The sequence below is a fragment of the Lepisosteus oculatus genome, chromosome 26 (assembly GCF_040954835.1).
Source record: "Lepisosteus oculatus isolate fLepOcu1 chromosome 26, fLepOcu1.hap2, whole genome shotgun sequence".
Classification (NCBI taxonomy): Eukaryota; Metazoa; Chordata; class Actinopteri; order Semionotiformes; family Lepisosteidae; genus Lepisosteus; species Lepisosteus oculatus.
The window spans coordinates 4,150,727-4,173,584 of record NC_090721.1 but is presented as its reverse complement, the minus strand read 5'-3'; the positions used below and the strand labels follow the sequence as shown (position 1 = coordinate 4,173,584).

Here is a 22,858-nt window from a genome sequence, read left to right as displayed (position 1 = left end):
GCCTAGACAAAATGGGACGAGGGAGGAACCCGTTGCAAGGTCACTCCTGCCTGATCTTCTCAATAGAAAAACCAAAAGGTGGCAAGTGTACACAGAGGGAGAAAGGAGCCCATCTGTGCAAACGTCTGCAATATTGTTTTGCAAACAAGGGAATGTGATGACGGGGGTAAAGTCCGATTCCTAAACGCCAATGAATACACTAAAACAATTCAACCATGTGTGAATCGTGAAGTACGAATGCAGATTTGAGCAGCAGAATGTGCATCTCAGTGAGTTCACAATGTAAAATAAAGGCAATTTCTTATCCATGTGAACCCTTAAACTATTTTTGTTAAATCTTTTTTTTTTCAGTGCTTTAAAATGTAAAGTGCTAAGGGGGTTGTGAGCCTGAAAGAATCTGCCCAGCCATGTAGTGGAAGCCGATAGTTTATAATCTTTTAAGAGTCATCCAGAAAAGATTCTCAGATTAATTCGCTTCTTAAAGTAAAAAAAACAAACAAACAAGCAAGAGGAGCTGCATGTTTTTCCCCTCGTTTGCAAATTTTATGTTCTTATGTACCTGTAAAAATCACCTTTAAAATTATTTTCGGCACAGAAAAAAGCTATTGGAAGCGCAGAGCACAATCTGATGCATGAAAGTCCATAAACGTGAAAGCCAATTATGAACTATCATAAAACAGCACGGCAGCTGAGAAGCACAAACGTGGGAAACTGGAAGTTGTGAACATGTAAACCACATGCGGTCCCTTATCTGTTACACTGTTGGGGCCGAGATTCAGAAAGTGATAAGAAAACCACAAAGTCTCAGGCCACCAGGGGGAGCCACTCAGTAGAGCGTTCATGTAAAAACATTGCAAAGAGAATTCAATGGGAAGAATAGAGAGGAAAATAGGACATTTGACACAGTGGGAGTTGGCCGTTCATCAAGTTCAAGCTTTCACCTGTTATTCTGGATAAATCCGTGAGAAAACATGATGTAACTTCTGTACTTACCATGTCTGCTACCATATAAGAAATAAAAACTCAGACTTAACCCTGAATGTTATTAGCAATTTTTAGTGTTCGCATTACAGCCAATTCATATTTCACATTTTCTCTGTTCGTATTTCCCCAATTCCAGTAAGAGGCACCGTATGTTGAATCCAGACTGAGTGATCCCGAGTGCGCTGTCTTTTCGCACCGTTATCCCCTACCCACGGGAAACGCGGATCGCAAAGTCGTCTGCAAAAGCACGGCCACCCGATACAATCCGGACCGAAGACGTTTCACTCTTGCAGTGCTAAAGTATTTCGACAGCTTCTTCCGCAATGACATCAGCAAGAGGCTCCTGTGAGCTGGGAGCTGGTCAGGATAGGAGTGCTTTCGGCGTACTGACAAGCACTAATACTTGTCCAGGTTATTGGACAGATGCAATAATATTACACAACAGGTATACAGGGCATCTTTTTCTGGTTTGGTGCAGTTTTAGTCAATAGTTTTATCACAGTTCTTATCGATGTGCAACCCGATATTCATCCCTGCTTCCTTGTTTCCTTGAGAATGGTCAACGCCTCTGTGCACTAAAACATCCCATGACCCCCCCTCTCTCTGACATGACGCCGCCACACTTGCTAGAGACCGAACCACAACTGCTGGAACGAGCAACACCATTAAACCATTATCGCCGAGCCCAGAAAGAACACAGAACAAGGAAGCAATCTCCCCACCCATCACATGTTTCAGCTATGTGTAACGTGATAAAAAGACCCCAAACGTTGGTCTAAAGTGCGCTCACCTCTGTGTGCTTGCGTTTCCATGGTTACCAGGCTGCCTTTGGCCTGGTCCCGGCTGCTCTTCGGTGCTGCCTCTGCTTTCGGGGGCTGAGCAGGCTCCTGTGGTGCTGATGAGGAGGGGGGGAGAAAGAAAATCACCAGGAGGTTACGGCCAATCCAGCATTCTACACCCACTCTTATTCCAAGGCACGGCAGCATCATGCAGCCGACTCCCCTCTGCCCCTGTGCCGCGGCGGAGATGAAGGCGGACGCGTCGGGTTTCCAGGAGACGTGCGCGGCTCAACCCGCCGCTCTTGCCGACGGCAGCACGCGTACCCCGCCCTCCCCGGCCTCGGCCTCCTGCGCTCATGGGGGGGGGAAACTCCGAGCCTACACCCTGGGGCCCGGGGGGGCCGAGCGAGCGGCGGGGTGCTCGGGGGGCTCACCGGGCTCCGCGGGGGCAGGCGGGGGCGCGGGGCCTTCCTCGGCTGCCACGGCTGCTGCCTCGCTGGCCATGGAGCGCGTGATCCTGCCCTTGCGCCGGCCCTGGCTGTTGGCGGTCTTCCTGCCGCGTGGCGTGGCTTGTTCTTTGCCTTCCTCGTCCTCTCCGCCGCCTTCGCACTTGTCTCTGTCTTTGCCGATGTCCCTGAAAAGGGAGACAGGCGGGGACAGTGAGCAGCGTGCACGACGGGGGGGTCTGCCGTCTCAGGCTGTCCCTCTTCGCCATCCACTTCCGCACCGCTTGATCCCGGGCGGAGTCTGTCCCGGAAAGCAACGAGCACTAAGCAGGATACACCCTGGACTGGGCGCCTGTCCATCACATGGCACACACGGACACACTCGCACCAGGGCCAGTTTTTCCAGAAGCCAAGTAGCTGTCTTGGGACTGTGGGAAGAAACCGGAGCACCCAGAGGTCACCCAAGCAACATACAGACTCCACACCGATAGCACTCTGGGAACTGAACCCACGGCTCCAGAGCTGCGCCACTGCGCTGTCCCTCAACTCTGTATCATGTTTAGATTTTTTTCTAAAAAAGTCCAGTGGAAAACTTTCTTTTTTGCTAAGGGGAAGGCAAAGAAAGATTTCTTCCTGCTGTGCAACAGGTTGGCTCGGTGTCGGACGTGCGATCGGCACACCGGCTGCGATACTCCGTGCAGTTTGATAACCACGCTGCAGCCAGCAGTCAAGTGCTCGGCTCTCCCAGAGGAAGGGAAGCGCTGCAAACAAACATCTGCACAGCCAGCTATTTTAAGGACTGAACAACTGCTGAGAGGGGCGAGAGCTGGGGGATTAACACTTCATCCAGCACAAACCAGTCAAGCAGCAAGATTCACAGAATGGCTCAGGTCATCTATAGTAGAGATGTTAAAAACAAATCCATCTCCTTCTTAGCGATGGAGACAAACAGTAGACCCAGAGCGGAAGGACGTAACAGTGCTGTGAGTGTGTACTGGGTACCACAGTATAAAAGACAAAAAATCAGTACATCTGCTGATTTTTTCCTACTCCAGTGCTTCTTTAGTTAAGCTGACTGAAGATGGAATCATATGGCAAATGAAATGTGAGCACCATTTACGAAACAATCGAAACCCAAGTTTGAGTATCATCTGTGTCATGGCCAGACACGGCCTGTGATTTTTTTTTTAGTACAATTTGCTGCTCTTTTAAAAAGCAAATCAATCCTTCATATGAAGGCTCTGGAATTTCTGTCACTACTACTGAACTTGCCATAACTCACAGCTTCATTTCTGCCACTAAACTGCACTGAGCAGTCTGTCCAACCTGCAGCTGACACAGAAGAGGGATTCAGCTCGTAGTCTGACACATGGCCAGCCCTCCCCAGCACTGCCAGCAGTTACCCACTCGAACGCAGGGACGCGTGGAGAAACACTCACTTCGATTCCTCTTTCTCATCTTTCTCCTCCTCTTCCTTCTTCTCCTCGTCCTCTTTTTTCTCCGCCTTGTCCTCCTCGGTCTTTTCTTCTGCTTTTTCTTCTTGAGAAGGACGTGTTATCTGTTGCTGAGGAGAAGCACACAGCCTCTTTTACAACGGGAGTGCGAGCAGAGGCTGAAACACGCGCACACAAAACGCCGCTGAGATTCTTCTGCCCAAGGGAAGTGGGGTTGCAAGACGTGCCTTCACAGACTCAAAAAGGGAAAAAGGTTTTCCCCGACTTGATTCAAGATCACTTCACAAATTAGAAATACGTTTACAAATAATAAGCGTTTTGTGCAATTATCAATCTGTTTTTAGATTTGACAAAAACGTGCATCTAAAGAGCTCAGAGGAAGAAGGCTCAACAGACTAGGTTCTCATCAATGACACAGTCTGCGCCACGGCGGTTTATTTGTCTTTGCTGTGGGACACGACCCTCTTTTGACCCAGATTCAGAAGGAAAAGAGACAACGTGGCCTGTTTTATGTTGTTATTTCTGGCTGCTCGGTATCGCATAGTATCACATCGCACAGATTACTTAGTGGCGCTTAAATTCCTCTTCATTGACTTCCCAGCGTGAAGATCTCCAAATAACCTTTTTAGGAAGCATAAAGGTTAACGATTTGCTTTTCCTTTAAGAACAAAAAAAGATGGTCAACGTGTTTTAATTTCAAGAACTTTCCAGATGGCTTCACAACCTAGGATATGAAGAACTACAGTGTTTATTTAATGTGTTATTTCACAGGTTTTACTTAACACTGATTTGGCACATATCACACATAACCATACGCAATTTACTGTTACAAACTTCACCTTTTGACATGCCTAATTGGCCATACTGACAGTCAACAATATGGCATCTTAATTCAGATTTCAGTCCATAATCACATACCTCTATACTCAGATTTCATATCTGTTCAGATGATGTACAATAAACATTTTCTACGGGTTAAAAACAATAACACGCATACAATATTCAAAATGGCTTCTAACCTAATGGAATGGTTGCATGTAAACCCCATTAACGCACAAAGAGAATCGGAAAGTCTAAACTCTTGGATTGACTTCAATACTAGGTACACAAATTCACATGCTAAAACCCCAACAGTCCTTTGCCTCCAGATGTCAAGTCAAAATCTGAAACTGACCTACCTGCTATTGAGTATTGCAATTGACTACAGCTTCAGGACGGGAAAGATCTGATGCCACTTCCTGATTGTAAACTAGAAGGTATTCAAAATTTAACCACATCACACAAATGTGCCTCTCTAATGGGGGAAGCACAGACAGATCTAAGCTGTTTTATAAAATGGGAGAAGGTGTACATTTATATAGGTACAGCACATACAATATTACCATAAAACAAATACAGAACAATGATCAATATCGCTGAGGAATTTCTCCCTTGTCACTATGCAATCTTAGTATTTATATTCAATAACTTGGTAGTTTGGCAGTCTGTCAGCTCACATTCCACTTGTTCGGATTTCATTTTAAGGACATCTTGTACTTTCAAATATTTTTTTTCCCTGCTAAAACACAGGGATAGCAATAGATTGCTGCTGTTCATTCAATTAGGAGAAGGCCGTTTTGTGTGCTAGTGGTAAATGCAGACGTAGTAATAGAGGCAGATGCCATTAGTCATGTCTGGCTAGTGAGGTTTTTGTTTCTCATATATCAGCCAATAAACCTACACAAAAGCTGCTGTACAGATGGTTCCAAACTTTCGTTTTTGGTCTTCATCAGAGAGCAACAGCAGGGAAAAAGCTAGCAGCTGACTCAGCCTTAGCAATGCACTCAGATATATGGTAAATTGAGTTATACAGGAAAGTGTTCAAGACAGGCTGTTCTCCCTGCATAGGATTCAATTCCACATGTGCTTAAACAAAGTTCACAGATTTTGCAACAATATCCAACAAAAAACATGTTTATGAGCTTTGGTAGGAAATGTCAAGAAAAGATTACTTATGCCCAACAGATTACATAAAGCCCTGTGACGTTTTAACCATGTCATGAGCATGGTTAAATACGTGACACCCACAATAACTAAATCTTTGCTCTAACAGCTCACCCAGAGACCTCCAAACTTAAAAACACACACACACTTCAGCAGTATACAACCTCTGTGTCTAAGGATTGAGCAGGCAGAAACTCCCCAACCATCAAGAATAATTAACCTCCAGGTCGCAGGCTATAAGGTTAATACTCCTGAGGGGAACAACACAACACAGAGCTGCCTTGTTCTACAAATTTAATTCTACCCATCACAGAACTGGCCTTTGCTCGTGGTATCTCCAACAACATAATATTTTGATTAACTTTATGGTGAAACTGAATATAACAGCTGTATGCAGACTAGCTGTTTCATTGTGCTTGCTTGCTGCCTTCAAAGCTCTATACACATTGCTCCTCGTTTAGTCTGCTATGCAATGCAGATGTTCTTAGTCCTGCAAATAAACCACCTTTAACACTTCACCTTTCCACTGGGAGGTCAAAACGAATAAACAGTAAATGGAATATGAAGTAAATCCTAGCGCTCTCTACATAGACAAAATAGAGCACACAGCAAAAATGGGGGAGAAGGGGGGTAATTAAACAAGAGGCATCTGACCACTCTGCCAGCTTGATCACCAGCCAGACCTAACTAAGCCGTAACAAACATGCTCATCGAAGGTGCAAAAGGGGAGGAAATGCAAAAAAAAAATCAAAAACCCACTCGACCACAATTAAGTTGAATTAAATGTCGGTTCTGAATTCAATCGGGAGCTCTTGGTCATGTGGCATGGAGCATCAGATGTTGAACAAGATTCACCAGTGGCAGTGAATCATCGACAGCGCAGGTGGGGTTAGCAGGATTTCTGCAGCACGCCCCCCCCCCCGGCATCGAGGAGGGGAATGCTGGCAGCCGCCTGCCTGCGAAATTCAAAACGGAAGACAGACCAGCTGCCGTTCGAGAGGAGGGGAAGGTGGGGGGGCTGAAAAAAAAGCTGCTTGTGCTTTAAGAAAAAAAATCATCATCATCATCATCAGCAGCAGCAGCAGCAGCAGCGCTTACGTCTGAAGAACTCTTTACGGCGCTCTGCAAAAAACCCCAGGCTCACTTGTGCCAAGGCAAACAGCCCATGCTGTTACCAGATGGAGGGAGAAAAGCGAAGCCAAACTGTGAGGGAAAGAGTCGGAGAGACGGAGGGAGCGGAGGTCTGGCCAAACAGCCCGGCCTCACCCACCCGCCGCCGATTTTATGGTTCCACAGGAACAATCGCGTGGAGCTGGGCACAGGCCCACGCGCCTTCGGAAAAACCAAGCGCCGAGACCTGCGGCTGTCTGCCACGGGCACCTTAACCGTCAGCATGGACAAAAACACAATGGCAGCTCTCACACCTTCCAGACAAACACTTCGATGTCTCATAAATAAAAGGTCGACGAACCCACGTTGCCGTTTTGAGGGTAGCAAGACCTACAGTTCTGCACTATAAACCAGCACAATAAGTGTTTTTCCTGCGATTCCTTATTTCCCCTCCCTGTGCAGCAAACACTGCATTATCGGCTTCAGGGCACTGTTTCAATTTTAAGTTACAAAAAAAAATATCGGAGTTGTCCAGAAAGTGGTTTAATGACTAAAGTATGCTGTAGAAAATGCTATGGTTTATGAATGCTTTTAACAAAGACTAGAGTGTAACACAACTGGAAAGCTATACTATATCCTGGGTATAACAAATTCAATGTCTATATCTGCACTGGTAGGGGACACCTTATCAATGAGCATGGGGGTGCAGCATTCTTACTTTTTAACCATAGGTCTTCTCCCAGTCGATTATCTTTCAAGACAGCAAGGCACGGCTGTTGGGGTGAAATTTAAGTTTAAATGAAGTTTCTTTTGAATACAGAACAGTGATTTTTTTAGCCATGCAGTTGTAAAGATTCAATTCACCATATAGTGTGGAAACACCAGCTTGATGGCAATGCATTATTGTACAGAGTGTAATCCCACTGAATTCAGCACTGAACCAGTGACATCATCAGAATCCACTTGTCTGCTACCAAGTGTGAAATAAATGACTTCTGCAAGACTGACGTAAGAAAATGGAAATGCAAGCTTCCTCAAGAAGAACCAGCATTTACCTCACTCAATGACAATATTGTGCATTTTGTAAGGGCTATCAAATACTACAGTAAATCATGGTACTATTTTAAGCCAGTGCAGTAAAGTAAATCATAAGTACCTCAGGGGGGTACAATGCAAGCAAGATAAATGGTAAACAAATTATGCAAAATTTCAATGCACAGTTTTCCTAAGGGTGTCGACTCAGAAAAAAAAAGATATTGGAAAATACTGCAGTAAGCCAATGCTGGAAAACAACTTTCTGCAAACTGCTGCATAAATTCCTTGCCGACTCCCAGTGAAGGTGCCGGGGAATTAATTCAGTACCATAGAGGGGTCTCCCATCCTGAAATTAACTAGCCTTGCAGTGAGTTCATAGCAAGGTTGTAGGGAAGAAAGGGCAAGACCACACTATAAGCCAGCCAGTCCTTGCTAATGTGCATTTACTGCAAGGAGGTTAACGGCCTCTCCTAGGAAACACGACAGACAGAGAACAAAGCTGAAACAAGACGGTGGGCAGATGAATGAATTAAGACCAATAGCCAGTGGCTCAGCGGTCAGCACTGCTGCCAACCCACCACAGGTCTGGGTCCCGGGGTCAGTGTCCGACCTGGGGTGCCGGCTGTGTGGAGTCTGTATGTCTTCTCCAGGTGCTCGGGCTTTCTTCCACAGTAAAAAGACAGTGATGGGCCCCACCACCCACTTGCAATGATTGATAGTGGAGAATCGCCTCATTTGGAACGTTTTTTTTCTTTATTTGATGATAGCTTGATATTTTGTTGGCACGTGTACGTATTGTGAGTTGTTCTTTCTTTGAAATAAAGTTTATTTTGAAAAAAGAAAAAAAAAAAAGACAGTGATGGGAAAATTGGCTTCTGGGAAAATGTGGCCTGGTATAAGTGTGCGCATGTCTGTTTGTGCCCCACGATGGGCGTCCCATCCAGGGTGTACCCCACCCTTCCTTGCCAGGATAGGTTCCAACTCCCCTGCGACCCGGAACTGGATAAAGCAGTTAGAAAATGGATTGGTGGAACCTGTCCAGGTCAGTGGAAAAATGTAGATAATGCCAAATGCTTTTGTCCAGTAGGCACTTAATGTAAAGTACTTTGTAGTTGCAGAATGTATACCTATTAAGTAAATTTGTCTTGCAAAAAAAGAACGACCAATTTATACAACTTGAAACCTATGAAGTCCTGTCTAGAGAAAAAAAGCTGTCTATTAATAGATAGGGACATGAGACAGATTAAAAAGGTTGCTATTTCAAAAGTCTTCAGTCTTTTTATCCACATCAAAGCATCTGAACAAAGCAGACATTTATATGGTACATTTTTGCCGGGTTGTAGGTCACATTGTCACATTCCTAGAATCGCATCAGAACTGAGCAACGGGAAGATGATCAAATTTATTACTCTAACGATCCATTTCGCTGTCCTGACACAGGCCTGTCGTCCCAGCCAAGGAGCAGATAGGTTAATCAGATCTGCTTTGCTGGTTAAGAATAATTGCAAGTGACAACACAACTGGTAGAGAAACCTACACTCTCAAAGGTAAAAGGTTACAGCGCCCTGTGATGATTAGATGATTAGATGACATGCAACCTTCGCGGTCCTTTCATTCTAAGAAAAGTGCCCCTATGCAAAAAATCTGCTTCACCCATATTCCATTAGTATTTCACATCTCAACAACAAACATACCTCCTGGTCTCTAATAGAAAGTTTAAAAAATTGAAGCTGCATGTTTTAAATAAACTAGATACACCTAATTCAGCTGAAAAAGAATGCCTTAAAAAACATTGATGCAATCTGCACAAAATGATTTCAAAAAGGCCATTTTGATTCCTCACTAAAGACCAACTTAAAAAGTTATTTCCAGAAACTTTAATTCTAATTCTTCCACACAGAGATCTACTGAGTCTATTTCTCAACTCGTGTGCATGTGTTTACTCGGAGATCCACAGACCAAACTCCTGTACAGCTCACACCTCGCAGGCCAAGACTAAGAGCAGGAATGGGTTAAAGCACAAGGAAACTTCTGCGAAGGAAAGGGCCCTGAACTTTAGCCTACTGAGTTTAGCTGAGGCACGCCAGTTACACGGCGACAAGCAGTCATCATCTCACCCTGGTGGTAAATTTAAACCACGAAGCACAAGCTAGAGACTTGCACTGGGAGAGAGGTGCTGAAATACTGCAATCTTGCTTCAGCAGAGATATTCAGGAAGCCAGAGACAGAAAGAAAGATAATCAAACGGTAGTCAGTCTCAGCCAATAAACATACCTGCAAACTCATCTGTTGGTATCAAAGCCCTTTGCCCCTGACCACCACAAACTATCCGCAGTGGGTGTCAGGCTTGGACCAGAGGAAGAGCTGGAAAGGACAGGAGAGCTCCATCGCTGAGCTCCTTAGAAGGGCTGCCTGACCCAGCGCCGTGCATATTCCAGGAAATTGTGTCATCCTGCCGTTTAAGCTGCCTGAAGAATCGCCCATCTCACATGCACACTCTAATCTATCAGGGGTCACTCAAGGTAATCCCCGCCGAGCGCAGCCTTTGATTGGCATTCACAGCAGCGCAGCAAGTTTTCTGGTCTCGTCAGATCCCTGGGCCGTACCACCCGCGCCAGCGCGGGGAGGGGTGGCCGCGTTGCTGGAGAAAGAGCACAGCTAATCCAAGCTGTCAGAGCAGACTGTGGCGATTTTTTTTCTTCCTTTCCGCTACTCCACATTCTGCTTGCTCTCTCTCTCTCTCTTTTAGAAGCACTGCCTACTCACTGTGTCAGTCTCCAGGGGATTTCAGCAAGTACAAGTACAAAGGCCCTGCCGACTGCCTCTTTGAGAAACCACTATGTGCCAAGTCAGTATACGGAGCACGCAGGGCTTGTGCAAAGCAGGGAAACCCTAAAAAGGGTTTATTTTCCTTTTGGGTTTTTGACCCCCACCCTCCTTCCGAAGCCTGAAGGCTTGAACACTTCTTGTTTACCCACACAAGTTCTCTGCTTTTTACACTTCTGATGTTTCACCGTCTGCATCAAACAGCGGGCTTTTCACACAACTTGTGATGTAAATAACTGGTTGTGATGACATCCTTACTTACGATTTAGAACGGAGTACCACACAGAAGGAATTTTATGTAGTAGCAATAAAACTTCCACTAGTCCTTTTGGGTGAACAGGCCAGGACTGTCACATTGTTAGGTGACTTAATTCTAAACCAGTCTCAGAAAACTAGCAACATGACGTTATCAGTCGCATTCCTAGAGCTTTTCCTTCCCCAATTTTCTCATAAACCAGAAAGGTGCCGATTGGCCTTTTTGTCCATACTGTGCACACCTACTATTCAGAAAGCTTCCTTGCAATGTTAAATCGCAAGTCATTTTCTGAAAAGTGCTACACTGGCCCTTGTACAGCTAGATAATCCAGGACAGATGGATGTTGTTTTTTTTTCCCCCAAATTAATTCAGCATTGTCATTTATTTTTCCCCTTCTCTACGCTTCAGACTAAGAGGAGTCCTGTACCAGCCCAGGAGAGAAATAACTCCTTCGATACCAGCACTCTCCTGCCACAGGCAGGCTGGTTCACTAAGTTGCAGTTACACCAGAGAAGCGAACGAGGAAATCAGCATCACGTGGCGCGATCAACACGGAAATAAATCACGCACAAGTATGAATTTGACTTCATGGCTTCGGATCTGCTTGCCTGTTGTAGGTCTAGTCTTGTAGCCTCTAGGATTACCGTTTACAGGTTCTTTTAGACAAGGGCAGGATTTTGCTGAAACAAACTACAGATACAACAAAAGGAAACGAAGCTAGAAGAAGATACAAGCAGAAAAGTCTTAGACGATTATGTTGACACACCGTTTACATCTTCTACACAATGTAAGGAAACATTTAAAATGTTAGTATATATAATTAAAATTTTAATTAACTACTCAGTAAAACCGAATATTGCACTAGAAAGCCCTCTAGTAGAATATTGTGTACAATTCTGGCCCAGCAATGCTGCTGAAGGCAATAACCAGGCTCCTTTCCAGAAAAGCAGCCGGGTGAGATCTTTGGATCAATCAGACAGACGGGCCAAACGCCCTCCTGTTGCTTGTAGCCTTTCTTATGTTCTCCTGTTTTTCAGTGCTTCTCACTTGACTCATGCGGTTCTCACCAGCAGCAGTCTTTCAGCCTGGCGTATGTGAAGTTACATTATTGCTACACAAAGAACCTTCCTTTCATAAAGGCAAACAGTCACAATCACAACATCCACATGGAAAGTTATTTTCAAATAAAGTTTAAGAGGATGAATAAAATATTCTAGTCTTGCAGCTCCAGGCCTGGTCTAGAATGCGTTTTTTTATTAAACTGTAGAACAAAAACAATCTAAAGGAAAATCTACTTTAACCTTCTGTTGTGCATCAGTAACAATATTCACCTTACTGGATTTCTCTAAATGAAATCTTCTTGGAATTTGTTAAAATATTTATTTCATTAATTGAGAAGAAACCCCATCAAATTTGATAATTTTATTCCGATTATCTTCCACATGCTTACACCAGCAATGGCCTTCTCAAATTTGTCCAAACTTGTAATAATATAGATAAAAAGAACAGTGCACAACTACAATATGATTCCATGTTTTAAATAACAGCATACTTTCCTTCTTAACACACACACAACCATTCTCTTTTATCTCATAATATAAAATTACAATGGTAGGATATTATAACACCATACGACAAAAGCAATTTTGCTCTGGATTCATAAATGCATCTTCCTCTGAATTCTTCTTCAGTTTTCTAGTGTCGAGAATGCGAAACCTTCTTGCTACACCAGCTCGTTGCATGCTGTGCTATGCTTGGCCTGCTCTCGAAGCAGCAGGCAAGAAGAACAGTGACCACACCCACAGCCTTCTTCAGCCCTCAGCTAAACCCGGCACGTTGTGGGGCTCGAGTCCCACAGATTTCTTACTTCAGAAATAAGTACGGCCTTCGAGATGCACGTCTTCTGAAATTTGCATTTCCAAGTCATGTGGTTCGGTTGGTGACCCCAGCAGGCAAAAATAAAGTATTTGGTGCCAATCAGAGGACAGGCAAGTCTGTAATAGCACAAGGCAAACTCTACCTTACCCCTGCAGTAGTCTGCTGATTGCATGGCACACACTGCCAGTTCTTTACCGCACTATCCCACGCTGGATTCAAAGGGACAATATCTAGACTACAGGGCACATGCCACTTTCTGTAGAGAAGACACTCAGAAGCACAATATAGATGACTTTCAAAAGTCTTTTAATTGATGTCAAATCTGGCAATAACCACTTAACTTACTTTCATTTAAGGGGAATTTTGAAGAAGAAAGGACCATAAAAGGCACTGCAAATCTACAGAAGACTGTTCATAATAGAGAGAATTAGTTTTGTTATAGTTCATGTCAGATCCCTCTTCTCACCCCTTTGCCAGAGGTGCAAAAATCCATCACATAAATGAAGCTGTCTAGAGGGGACTAAGTAAATCTTACAGTGAAGGGAGGGTATCTGAGGGCTGTCACTACAAGCGAAAAATACCTTAATGAAACGCTTGGTGCCTGTCCAGCTATCAGAGCAGTTTTAGCTTTTCGCTGCCGTCCTTTTCAGGTGCAACATGCTCTGCTCATGTTTCAGCCCTTATGATGTGACCGGAGGAGAGAGAAGGGCTGCGTACCTGTACACTCCATCCAATCAAGGGAAGGAAGTTGTGTTTAGATGAAGTCCCAAAGAGACACACACTGAGCCTTTAGGAGCTCGAAGATGAAGGGTATTTATAGTTAATCAACGATACATTAATTAAAATAATACAGTGTAAAACACATAAGCAAGTGACAGCCAATAATGCTCCTCTGGGGAGTCTTCCTTCAACCAACATCCAAATGTTATCAGTCCTTTTTCATGTTCTTCTGGGTACACTTATTCAATACTCACACCAAATTATTCACCGTGCCTCTATCCAGCTTTAGAAAGCAAGACAGCAACCCAGCAGACAACAGATTTTAATCAGAAGGAAAAGCCAGCACCTTGCCAACAATGGACCATCACACTGCTGCAGGTCACCATGCAAGTAAGCCTAGCTCTGGTCCATTACTGCCCTTCACACAGCTCTGCTCCTTCATTCTGAGGCTTCCCCCATAGAGCTGAAACACCATTGAAGCTGCCAACTCTCCGGGTGTAGGGTTACATATGTATTTTTTCCCAAATCAGCCAGTCCCACAAGAATAAGAGGTAGATGACAGAATTATGGCTAGAACTCATTCAAGGACAAAAACTCCTTTATTAACTCGCAGCTGCACTGTGGGATGTGAAAAGACATTCATACCTGAACTGTGGTGAAGAAATAAGACATCTCTGTGTCTGATCAGGCAGCCCAATATCCTCAAGTACTCTGTGCCTTACAGAGCAACAGCAGACTTGAAGAAAATCAACTCCACTGTTCAGAGTTTTAAGTTCTGAATCCATTTGACAACATAAACGTAGAAATTCAGTAAAGCCTAGACTTCATTACACCCTGCAATTCAACTTTTGTCTTCTGTTAAGTAAAGCACCAGGATAAACGCTTTATTAAGCAAGGATATATGGAGATGCTCAACTCCATGCTTCCCAGCAGACAAACAAGCACTTATCTCCCTCTGAACACTGAGTATGCACACTGTGACCCTGGCAGCTGTGATATGGTCTCCTGTCCTCTGATGATCCTGAATACCCTGGGAACTGACCTAAAGAGTGTCTTTATAGAGCACAGCACAGGGCACAACAAGCTTTTGACACAGTGCCCAGAAGTACACACTCATTCTCAGTTTACTTCTGCAAAGGTACTTCTGTAATCTTCACATGACTAATACAGAAGCCAAGGTCCTTCATCCAGTTTAATGATTTCCCTTCCCTTTTCTGCAATACACACAACACTGCACAGCAACTGCAAAGCGTTGTATCACAAATTGCATTAACTTGGCACACAGTGAGGAAAGCAATGCTCCACCACACCATGCACAAGGTATATGGACATCTCTTCCAAATAAATTGCAATCAAAGAACATAAACCACCATTCATCCACCTCCTTTGTCTGTTTGCAAAGTCATTTCCTGAACACTTGCACAAAACGCTCGTCACCAGCACCACTCTTTCTTAGTGGTTTTTCCATCGCTGTGAAGACGGCACTCTGCTCACGTACTGCTGAGGCTGACTGTGGGCACCCATGCCCATCCACGTCTGCAATCATTTGCATTCTCTTGGAAACTCTCCCACAGCGTCTGGATCCTGCCTTGGCTGACACCTAGCTCTCAGAGGCCTGTGGCTCTCGAATGGCCCGCCGCCATCATACCAACGACTCACCACAGCGCAGCAACAGACAAACCTTTCCTTTACGACTTGCCGGAGGCTGATTTATTGGAAGACATCTTTGGATTTAATTTTTCAAACATCAGAACTTGCAAACATTTCTGGCAAATACATCAGGCACAGAGTCAAACCTTTAACCATATCAGGGAATCGTGCTAACAATTTCCCTTATACCCACTTAAGCAGATGCAAAAATGTGTTCAATTTATACTAAACTGCAAGACAGCTGTTTAAAACATTGAGACATAAACAGAAAAAACAGACTATAAGGGGTAGATGAGGTTACTATTAAAGAGCCTGAGCAGCAGGTAACAAACCTCATAAACCTATATGGCTCTCTAATAACATTTTTAAATTATAAACATTATTCCAACACTGCTCATTAGCCTGTGTGGTTATAAGATGCACATCAATGCTTGGGAGTTCAATAACACAGAAAGGCTCCATTTGTACACTAGGGGGCCCCCAAGAACAGATGTATATACACTATGCAGAATACTGCATTTTCAGCATATATTTTACAGCAACACTAAAGGTAAAAAGTCCCGTGCCATATCTGACTTTCATTCTATAACTCTCCAAGAACCCGCGCACTTCAAAATAAGTAGCAAAGATTACCTGAACGCTGTATGTAAAAGTCACATTTTGCACAGTTAAGTTTCACTTGCTTTCTAAGATTGGGATAGAGAGATTCACTGGTTTGATATTCTGAAGTTTTTTCACGTCCTCACAGCGTACATCTCCCTGGTGAGAAGCAGCAGTGGAAGAGAACTACCTGAATCAATAACATTCCCCCCAAACCAGTACCGCAGAGGTCCAGAAGAGAATAACCGCACGGTATCTCGGAGCATCGGAAAGAGGGAAAGCTTGCAATAGCCTCGGATTACTCCCCACGGACGCTCTCTTCGACAGCAGCGAGCTGTAGCTGAAACGTGCAGAAACTCACATGGTTACTGCGCCCTCTGCGCCGCCCGTAGTTGCGCCTCACCAGGGTCTTGTAGTTCTCGTTCTTCTTCGTCAAGTAGTAATACAAAACGCAGTCCGCAACGCACTGCAACACCGAGGGGAGGAATCAGACAGGCAGGCAAACGAACACAAAAACCCAACATATTAGAACCATATGGCTTGATTAGAATGAAACATTCATCTTTAAGCTTTTGGATGCTCTAAATCAACTTTTAAGTTTAAGAAAAGTTTCCACACAGCGAAGAACCATTTGAAAAAAAATGCAATCATCATCAATGCAAATTCAGGAACTGTTATGCTTGGAATATAAACCCGTTTTTAGTCTTGTCATCCTGGTTTTGTTTAATGGCTCAGAGGTCTTTTCTGTTTGTAATGAACATTCACTGGAGAAAAGCTAAGCTAAACATCACACCCAAATTAATATCCTGCCTCTCATGTTTGAACTTTTTACTCCATTTTAACAGAAGATGTATTTCTCCCGACCTCCTCGGAATTATTGCAAAGAAAATGGAAGCTGCCGGAAAGCTGTTCCGAGTTCATTTCACAGAACTCACTCACCTTTCTTTCTAGGTACGAAGCAATGAGCCCAAAGTTTTTGGGATGCTGCACGAACCTGCAAAAGGAAAACAGAAAAGTCGCATTCAGTCAGACGGGCACGACGCGCTGCAGACAGGACTGCAGACTGAGCGAGGTGGGTGAGAGGTGTTGGATCATGCAGCATCAACAGCCATTCCAGCTTTCCACTTCCTGACAGGCTCCTCCACAGGCTTGTAAACAATGTTGCGGCCCAGCTAATAAAAGCTTTCTCATACAGCGCTGGAATCTGGTTCACCAGATCTCCCCCCGCCCCCCCCCCGCGCATTCTGAACTACATTTCTCAGTGAAAAAACGTTTATTTGCACCAGAAAGAATATGTTTATGCCTTAAGTTAGTAACTGTTTGGACCATCGGTTCCAAAAAACAACAAAGCAGTCAGAGAGGATATTACAGAGGACGCAGATGTCGTTTCAAAAAACTTTATACAATCCCTTTGTTGCTGTGAGTTGTGCACATGTATATATTCTGAATGGGGATGCACTGAACAGTGTGAAATTAATAAACCAATACCCTTTTTTACCCTCCAAGAGAGAGCAGAATGTATGGTTTATAAAAAATAAATAATTTTTCTTTCTCTCATTTCTTATTAATTGGCACCCAGTATAAAGCAAAATCTTCCATTTCCTTTCTCCTTTAAAGCACCAATCAGTTCTTATGAACCAATCATGTATGTCTAAGAGACTTGGTTCCCTAAAACATGCTGCCTGTCATATGTTTGTGACACCTTTTAAAGATCAAGAAGACGTATGTTCTTGTCTTGAGAGAATACGCAGGCACCCGTTACAGCTCTGCAGGAGAGCCTCATCCTTACCAGTGTGTATTTCCAAATACATCTTCTAATGTTACCAGCCATTGTTCTTTTTGAGAAATGAAGACGTACTTCTCCTTAAAGATCTCCTTCTCGTGGTCAGTCCAGACGTTCATGAACTGGCGAGCCTTGTACACCTTCATCGGGTCGTCCATCAGCCCGTTCATGTTGATGAACTTCACCCTCCTCTGCTCGGAATCATACATCATGGGTGGGATGACAGAGAGCTGACGCATCTGTTTCTCGTTGTTCTACAACAACAAAGAGGGGAAAAAAAAAACAGTTCTCTCACCTTTACTCCACACACAGCACCTCCCTTCCGCCATGAGCCTCTTCCTAACAGTGCTGATAAGATTATCTCATTGCCTTGGCTACTTCGTATCACGGAATAATCAAGTTGGCATGAGACACTATTAGTTTAGCAAAAAAGGAATGGCAGCGCACCACACCGGTCATATACAAGTTCACGTACAGTAAGTGTTTTGAAACTTCTGAATCAAAGAAAAGCAACTAGCTGACCAAAAACACCAGGCACGTACCTCCTGTTCGGAAAGTCCGTCGATGATTTCTGAAATCTCATGCTCGCTTCTGGCTATGGTGGCTGAAAGGCCCGTCCCTCGCTGGCCCACTCTACAAAAGCAAAAGCGGTGGAAAACTTAATGACGACATTAATCTCAGTAATTTGTAGTGCAACAGCCCAGAAAGCACACTCTGCAAATGGATGCTCCGTCTAAAAAGACAATGCTAAATTAGGCAGCCTCAGCTCGTCTTCCAGGGGTTATCAGGGGATAGTGATGGGAAGAGAGGCAATTTTTTTTTGCCAGTATTCAAGATATGACCGCCTCTGTCCTTTCAGGTTAACTTGATCATTACAACAACAAGTCGGTGCTCCATCCCAGTTTCTCCATTTTTATGCCATGCTAGGCAGGAAATAATTTCAACAAAAAGTGTAAAAATTGAAACTGCACACCAACTACTAGTTAACTTACTAACACAACACCAATACAGACAGTTGTCGCTTCGCACTGAGAAAAACTACAAGTTCACTGTTGCCTCACAGGGTGCTACTACGCTGGCACTGAAACTGCAATTTGCATTTGCACTGTCTGATTGCGTGACCCTCCCTTGTTCAGTTGTGGCCCTGCTGTCACCTCTGTGCTGTGAAAACCCCATGCCTTGTTTTAATAACCACAGTTTCCTGAGCAATTTTATACAAAGCAAGGGAAACATAAGGTCAGCCAATTACAGTCTTCCTCTCTCTGTCCAAATTTGGAGTGTTTTCTCTTTCACCTACTTTCAAAAACAGGATGATCTCAAGGTTCCACTTTATTCTAGTTCTTCTAAGGTCTGTGCTTCGAACAAAAGTTTAAAAGGCACAAAACCCTTTCTTCTACTGAATTCTAGTAGTACACTTGTCGAACAAGACTGCCATGCTTGAGAAAACCTGCAGAGTTTTCAATCCAGTAGATACGTTTTAGCTGCCATTTGTTATTTGGCTGCTTTTTGCGAAGCAGAGTGAGAGAAAAGGGACTACTGCAAGACGTGCGTCAGCAACACAAAGTCACAAATACCATTGGGCTTGATTTTAAAAGAGTGTGAACAAAAATAGATTCTCTGATGCAGTAGAATATCTGCAACCCAAGAGACTATATGCCAATATTCAATGGCCAGAGGTTATATCTTGAATCAGTTGTGTGCTGCTTTCTAAACCCAGCTCCAGTTACCTATTGCTTTGTGAATTCAAAGAAACCTTGCTTGCAGTACTAGGAACATTTCCGTATCCAATTCGGATGTGGGACACTGATACCTGAATTATCTGGGAGCTAAAGTGACACAAACTGGGCTGCCTTTTCACTTAACAGTTTTCCAAGACCAGATATCTGCTTACCTCTTCTTAGCTCTCATTATGATAACAAAGATCATAATTTTGATATTTGAACAACTGGAAGGAATTCTTCACACATTGTACAGCCTGCTCATACTCAAATTTGCACCTAAACAGGCCATACATGTGCGGTTTTTGTACTCTCCCACTTTATATTCAGCACCTGCATAGGGGAGGAGGTTCCTGATGAAGCAATAGCTCTGGAAATGAATTGCTAGATGACCCAGCCCCACAAAAACAGATCCTCCTCCTCCGCTTCCTCCAGCCCTGCGCCCTGCGCCCACGTGCCCGACTCGCAGGCTCACCTCTGAAACCGCTCCTGCTGCTCCCGCTGCTTGCGGATTTCGGGGAACTGTCTCTCGTAGTACTCCCTGGTCCGGCTCTCCTTGGCTTTCCTCCGCGGGTTGTTCTCGATCCGCTCCACCTTCTTCTCCCATGCCTCCATCAGCTGGTCGTAGCGCTGGCAGATTTTCTGCTCCTAATTACAGGCCGAGAAGATTGTGTGTGGCGGCAAGAAGCACATCACTGCCCACTCCCCCCTCGGCTTCTAAATATAACCACAAAGGCAGCCACGCTGGCTCCAGATCCTCCTGTGAGCCACTGAACCAAGCTCGCCCCACTCAAAACAACTGCGCGGACTGAAAGCCAAAGGTGATGCCAACCAAGCGCACCAAAATTATTGGCTATTGCCTGGAGACACAGGGTATCAAAGGCCAAGTTGAAGACTGGGTGACGGCAGAGACTGGCTGCACTGGGATTGATCTATATGCTTTCTATCCCAGTATCCAACCTGAATCTCTCTCCCATCTGAAAAATTTTTTGATTCCCTAATTTAGATTCTATTCCACCACTGCAGGAGGAGTCCCTACCTTATGTCCCCTGTGGATAGGTTAGAACGGTGAGGATTTGCATTTGTAAATCAGGAACAAACATGTTGCATCAGGAGTGTAGAAACTAAATTAAGTGTGACCTTAATTGACCTGTGAAAATCATCTTTGTCAGGGCATGCCGAAAAAGATTAAATAAAAGATTAAAGATCCTGAGAGAAATGCTTTTTGTGCTGTAAATTTATAGTTCAGAATATAATTAAGATAATAATTTTACATTACATGCAAGCTGAGCAGTTGAGCTCTGGCATGGCAATGGTCACAATATCTCTGAAATCTCTGAAGGAGTGAAGGTCGGTCAGCTGTAGCACGTTTGCAACAAAGAGCGTATTCCCAGTATTTAAAAAAATGTGTCCTCCACTGTTTTTACCTTAGCCTGGGCAGAGATATCACTGTTCCATTCAGTACCAAATGAATGACTCAGCTGGAGCAGAGAGAATGGAAACGAAAAGGGTGCTGTGCATTCCCATAAAACAGAAATGCAGTGAGAGTAGAAAGGTGAGTCATGAGTGTAGCCTCACACAAACTCACTCTCCATTTCCTTTTTTTTTTTTTAAACTGTTTACCTGCTGGACCACCGAAACACCAGCGAATTGCATGCTTCTCTGGAAGCCAGGACGTAAAAGGGTTTGAACTATCAGAAGCATACCACTCTTCTGGAGACAACAGAAGATGGACGGTCTGGGTACAAGCAGAACCTCCTGAACGCTTGCATGTTATTTTTCTAAGCTTTTTTCAGATTTGTTCCTGAACTGGAGCACAGAGTTCACCTTGGAGAGCAGCCGCCAGGTAAATAAAAAAAGACAGAATTGCTCATCTGTAACTCTGTGACAAACCTGAAACTGAAGCTGGAACCTCCAAGGTGACTTAAGACTGTACTACAGTGCCCCGGGAGAACAAAAAGAGCACTTGTGCCCTACTTATAGAACAGCTCTCTTGTCTAAGGTGGGAGCACAAGTATGGTATGACTCAGTGCTTACATATTTCTTGTGGGGCTGAAAGTCAAAGCTTTTACAACACACCCAGATGTTTAGCAAGCAGGCTTTGCCAGGGGGAGTAAACTGAGCAATAAAAGCATAATCCCACGACACACTTCATCCACATTAATATGAATATTAAGAACAATTTGAACTATTTAATGTGCAAGTCATACTGCACTTGCAAAAACCTAAACAGGAACCCTTGTGTAGCATATGTCTAATTCAGCCAGGATACCTTTTGTTAGATTGGGATGATGCTTTAAAGTGTTTGCAGAAGGAAGACAAGATATTTTCTCTCCACTGACTTTGTCAACCCAAAACCCAGATGTGCCTTTATATATTGTAAGGACATTGAATGCGCACAACATACATACACATCCACACAGTAATTGGCTAATCCTCTGTTCTTATTCCAATACAAAGGCATTATGTGTTGTGTACTTACCCTCTGCTTGCGTGCATGATTCCTCCTCTTAAAAAACAGAATAAGCTTCTTTCTCATCACTTGGTTGCTGAGACAAAACATAAAAAGGAATATTAAAAGATGTCAAATAGTTTCAGGTGCTACAAATATGATAGAAATCAATACACAGTCTCTGCTTTCTCTTTCCTGGTGTTTGTCACGAGGAGACCAACGTTGCCTTCTTCCCCTATTAATAATGCATGCCTGTAGATATATTTCATTTTTTGTAAAGAATTGTGAAATAGTCACATAGAAAGGAGTGATCTAAAGAATTGACAGTATTTGCAGTAACAAACAGTTTGATCAGAAGGTCAGCTTCCTTAGTGGTTAATGTGTAACACTATGCTATGAAGGTTATGCAACTTTAAGAGAATACGAAGAGCCTGTGTTCCAAAACTACATTCAGATCGTAAGATGGAGACAAAAGTAAAGGTCACCAGGAAATAAAACCACACCTCCCATCCTGCCTGTTAAATTGGATAAATCCGGGGCAGACGAAAGAGCAGGCTAATCCTTTGATAAGGAGTCCTGCAGATAACCTGCCATATCTACAGACCTACAGATCTACATCAAAAGCTGCCATCACAAAAGACAAGAAAGAAAATCTTCCTTTAAGTGGTAAACATGAATGAACTGGCAGCCTTCATGCTATAACTGTCCTGTCCTCTAGGGAAACAAATCATGGCTTTAACATCTCCCAAACCATCAATTATTAAACAACTTTGCTTATCATTAAAAAACTCCACATTTGTGCGCAAGTACTTGTAATTGTAGTTAAAGGGATTCTACAGTTACACATACTAAATTGTCACACCTAGGGTTGACTGAGAAAGCAAACAGACGTATCAAAATCGAAACCTCAAATAGTCATTCTGAAACCGAAGCGAATAAAACTTCAAGCGCTCTTCAGTCTTGGCAATGTCCTGTTCCAAACAATGGTTAAAAAAAAGTGAAGAGCATCAGAAGGTCAGTTCAGTCTAAGTTCTGCAGCTATAAAATTTCATTAAATACAATAAGTGCATTCTTGTTTCAAAATGGCAGAGTATCCTTGCAGGGGGAAGTATTTAAATTGTGCTGTATCACTGTGCTGTATCATTTAGAGTTCACTGAGCTCAAAATCTAAGCACCTTAGGTTG

At 43.7% G+C, this 22,858-nt stretch overlaps 1 protein-coding gene across 12 annotated transcripts in view; it reads right to left on the bottom strand.

The window, feature by feature from the left end:
• ncor1 (nuclear receptor corepressor 1) overlaps positions 1 to 22,858 on the bottom strand; it is a 71,583-nt gene that overhangs the window by 30,713 nt on the left and 18,012 nt on the right. For 8 of the 12 annotated variants that reach the window (XM_069184508.1, XM_069184514.1, XM_069184507.1 and 5 more), the window contains exons 9-17: positions 21,705 to 21,771; positions 19,698 to 19,870; positions 18,047 to 18,137; positions 17,511 to 17,758; positions 16,661 to 16,715; positions 16,083 to 16,187; positions 3,649 to 3,773; positions 2,198 to 2,397; positions 1,775 to 1,879 (exon numbers count right to left, since the gene is read on the bottom strand). In XM_069184508.1, the coding sequence (XP_069040609.1) occupies positions 1,775 to 1,879; positions 2,198 to 2,397; positions 3,649 to 3,773; positions 16,083 to 16,187; positions 16,661 to 16,715; positions 17,511 to 17,758; positions 18,047 to 18,137; positions 19,698 to 19,870; positions 21,705 to 21,771 (1,169 nt within the window). Of the gene's footprint in view, positions 1 to 1,774; positions 1,880 to 2,197; positions 2,398 to 3,648; positions 3,774 to 10,065; positions 10,609 to 16,082; positions 16,188 to 16,660; positions 16,716 to 17,510; positions 17,759 to 18,046; positions 18,138 to 19,697; positions 19,871 to 21,704; positions 21,772 to 22,858 lie in introns of those variants that run through there. The other 4 variants (XM_069184509.1, XM_069184518.1, XM_069184519.1 and 1 more) reach the window with 2 other exon arrangements.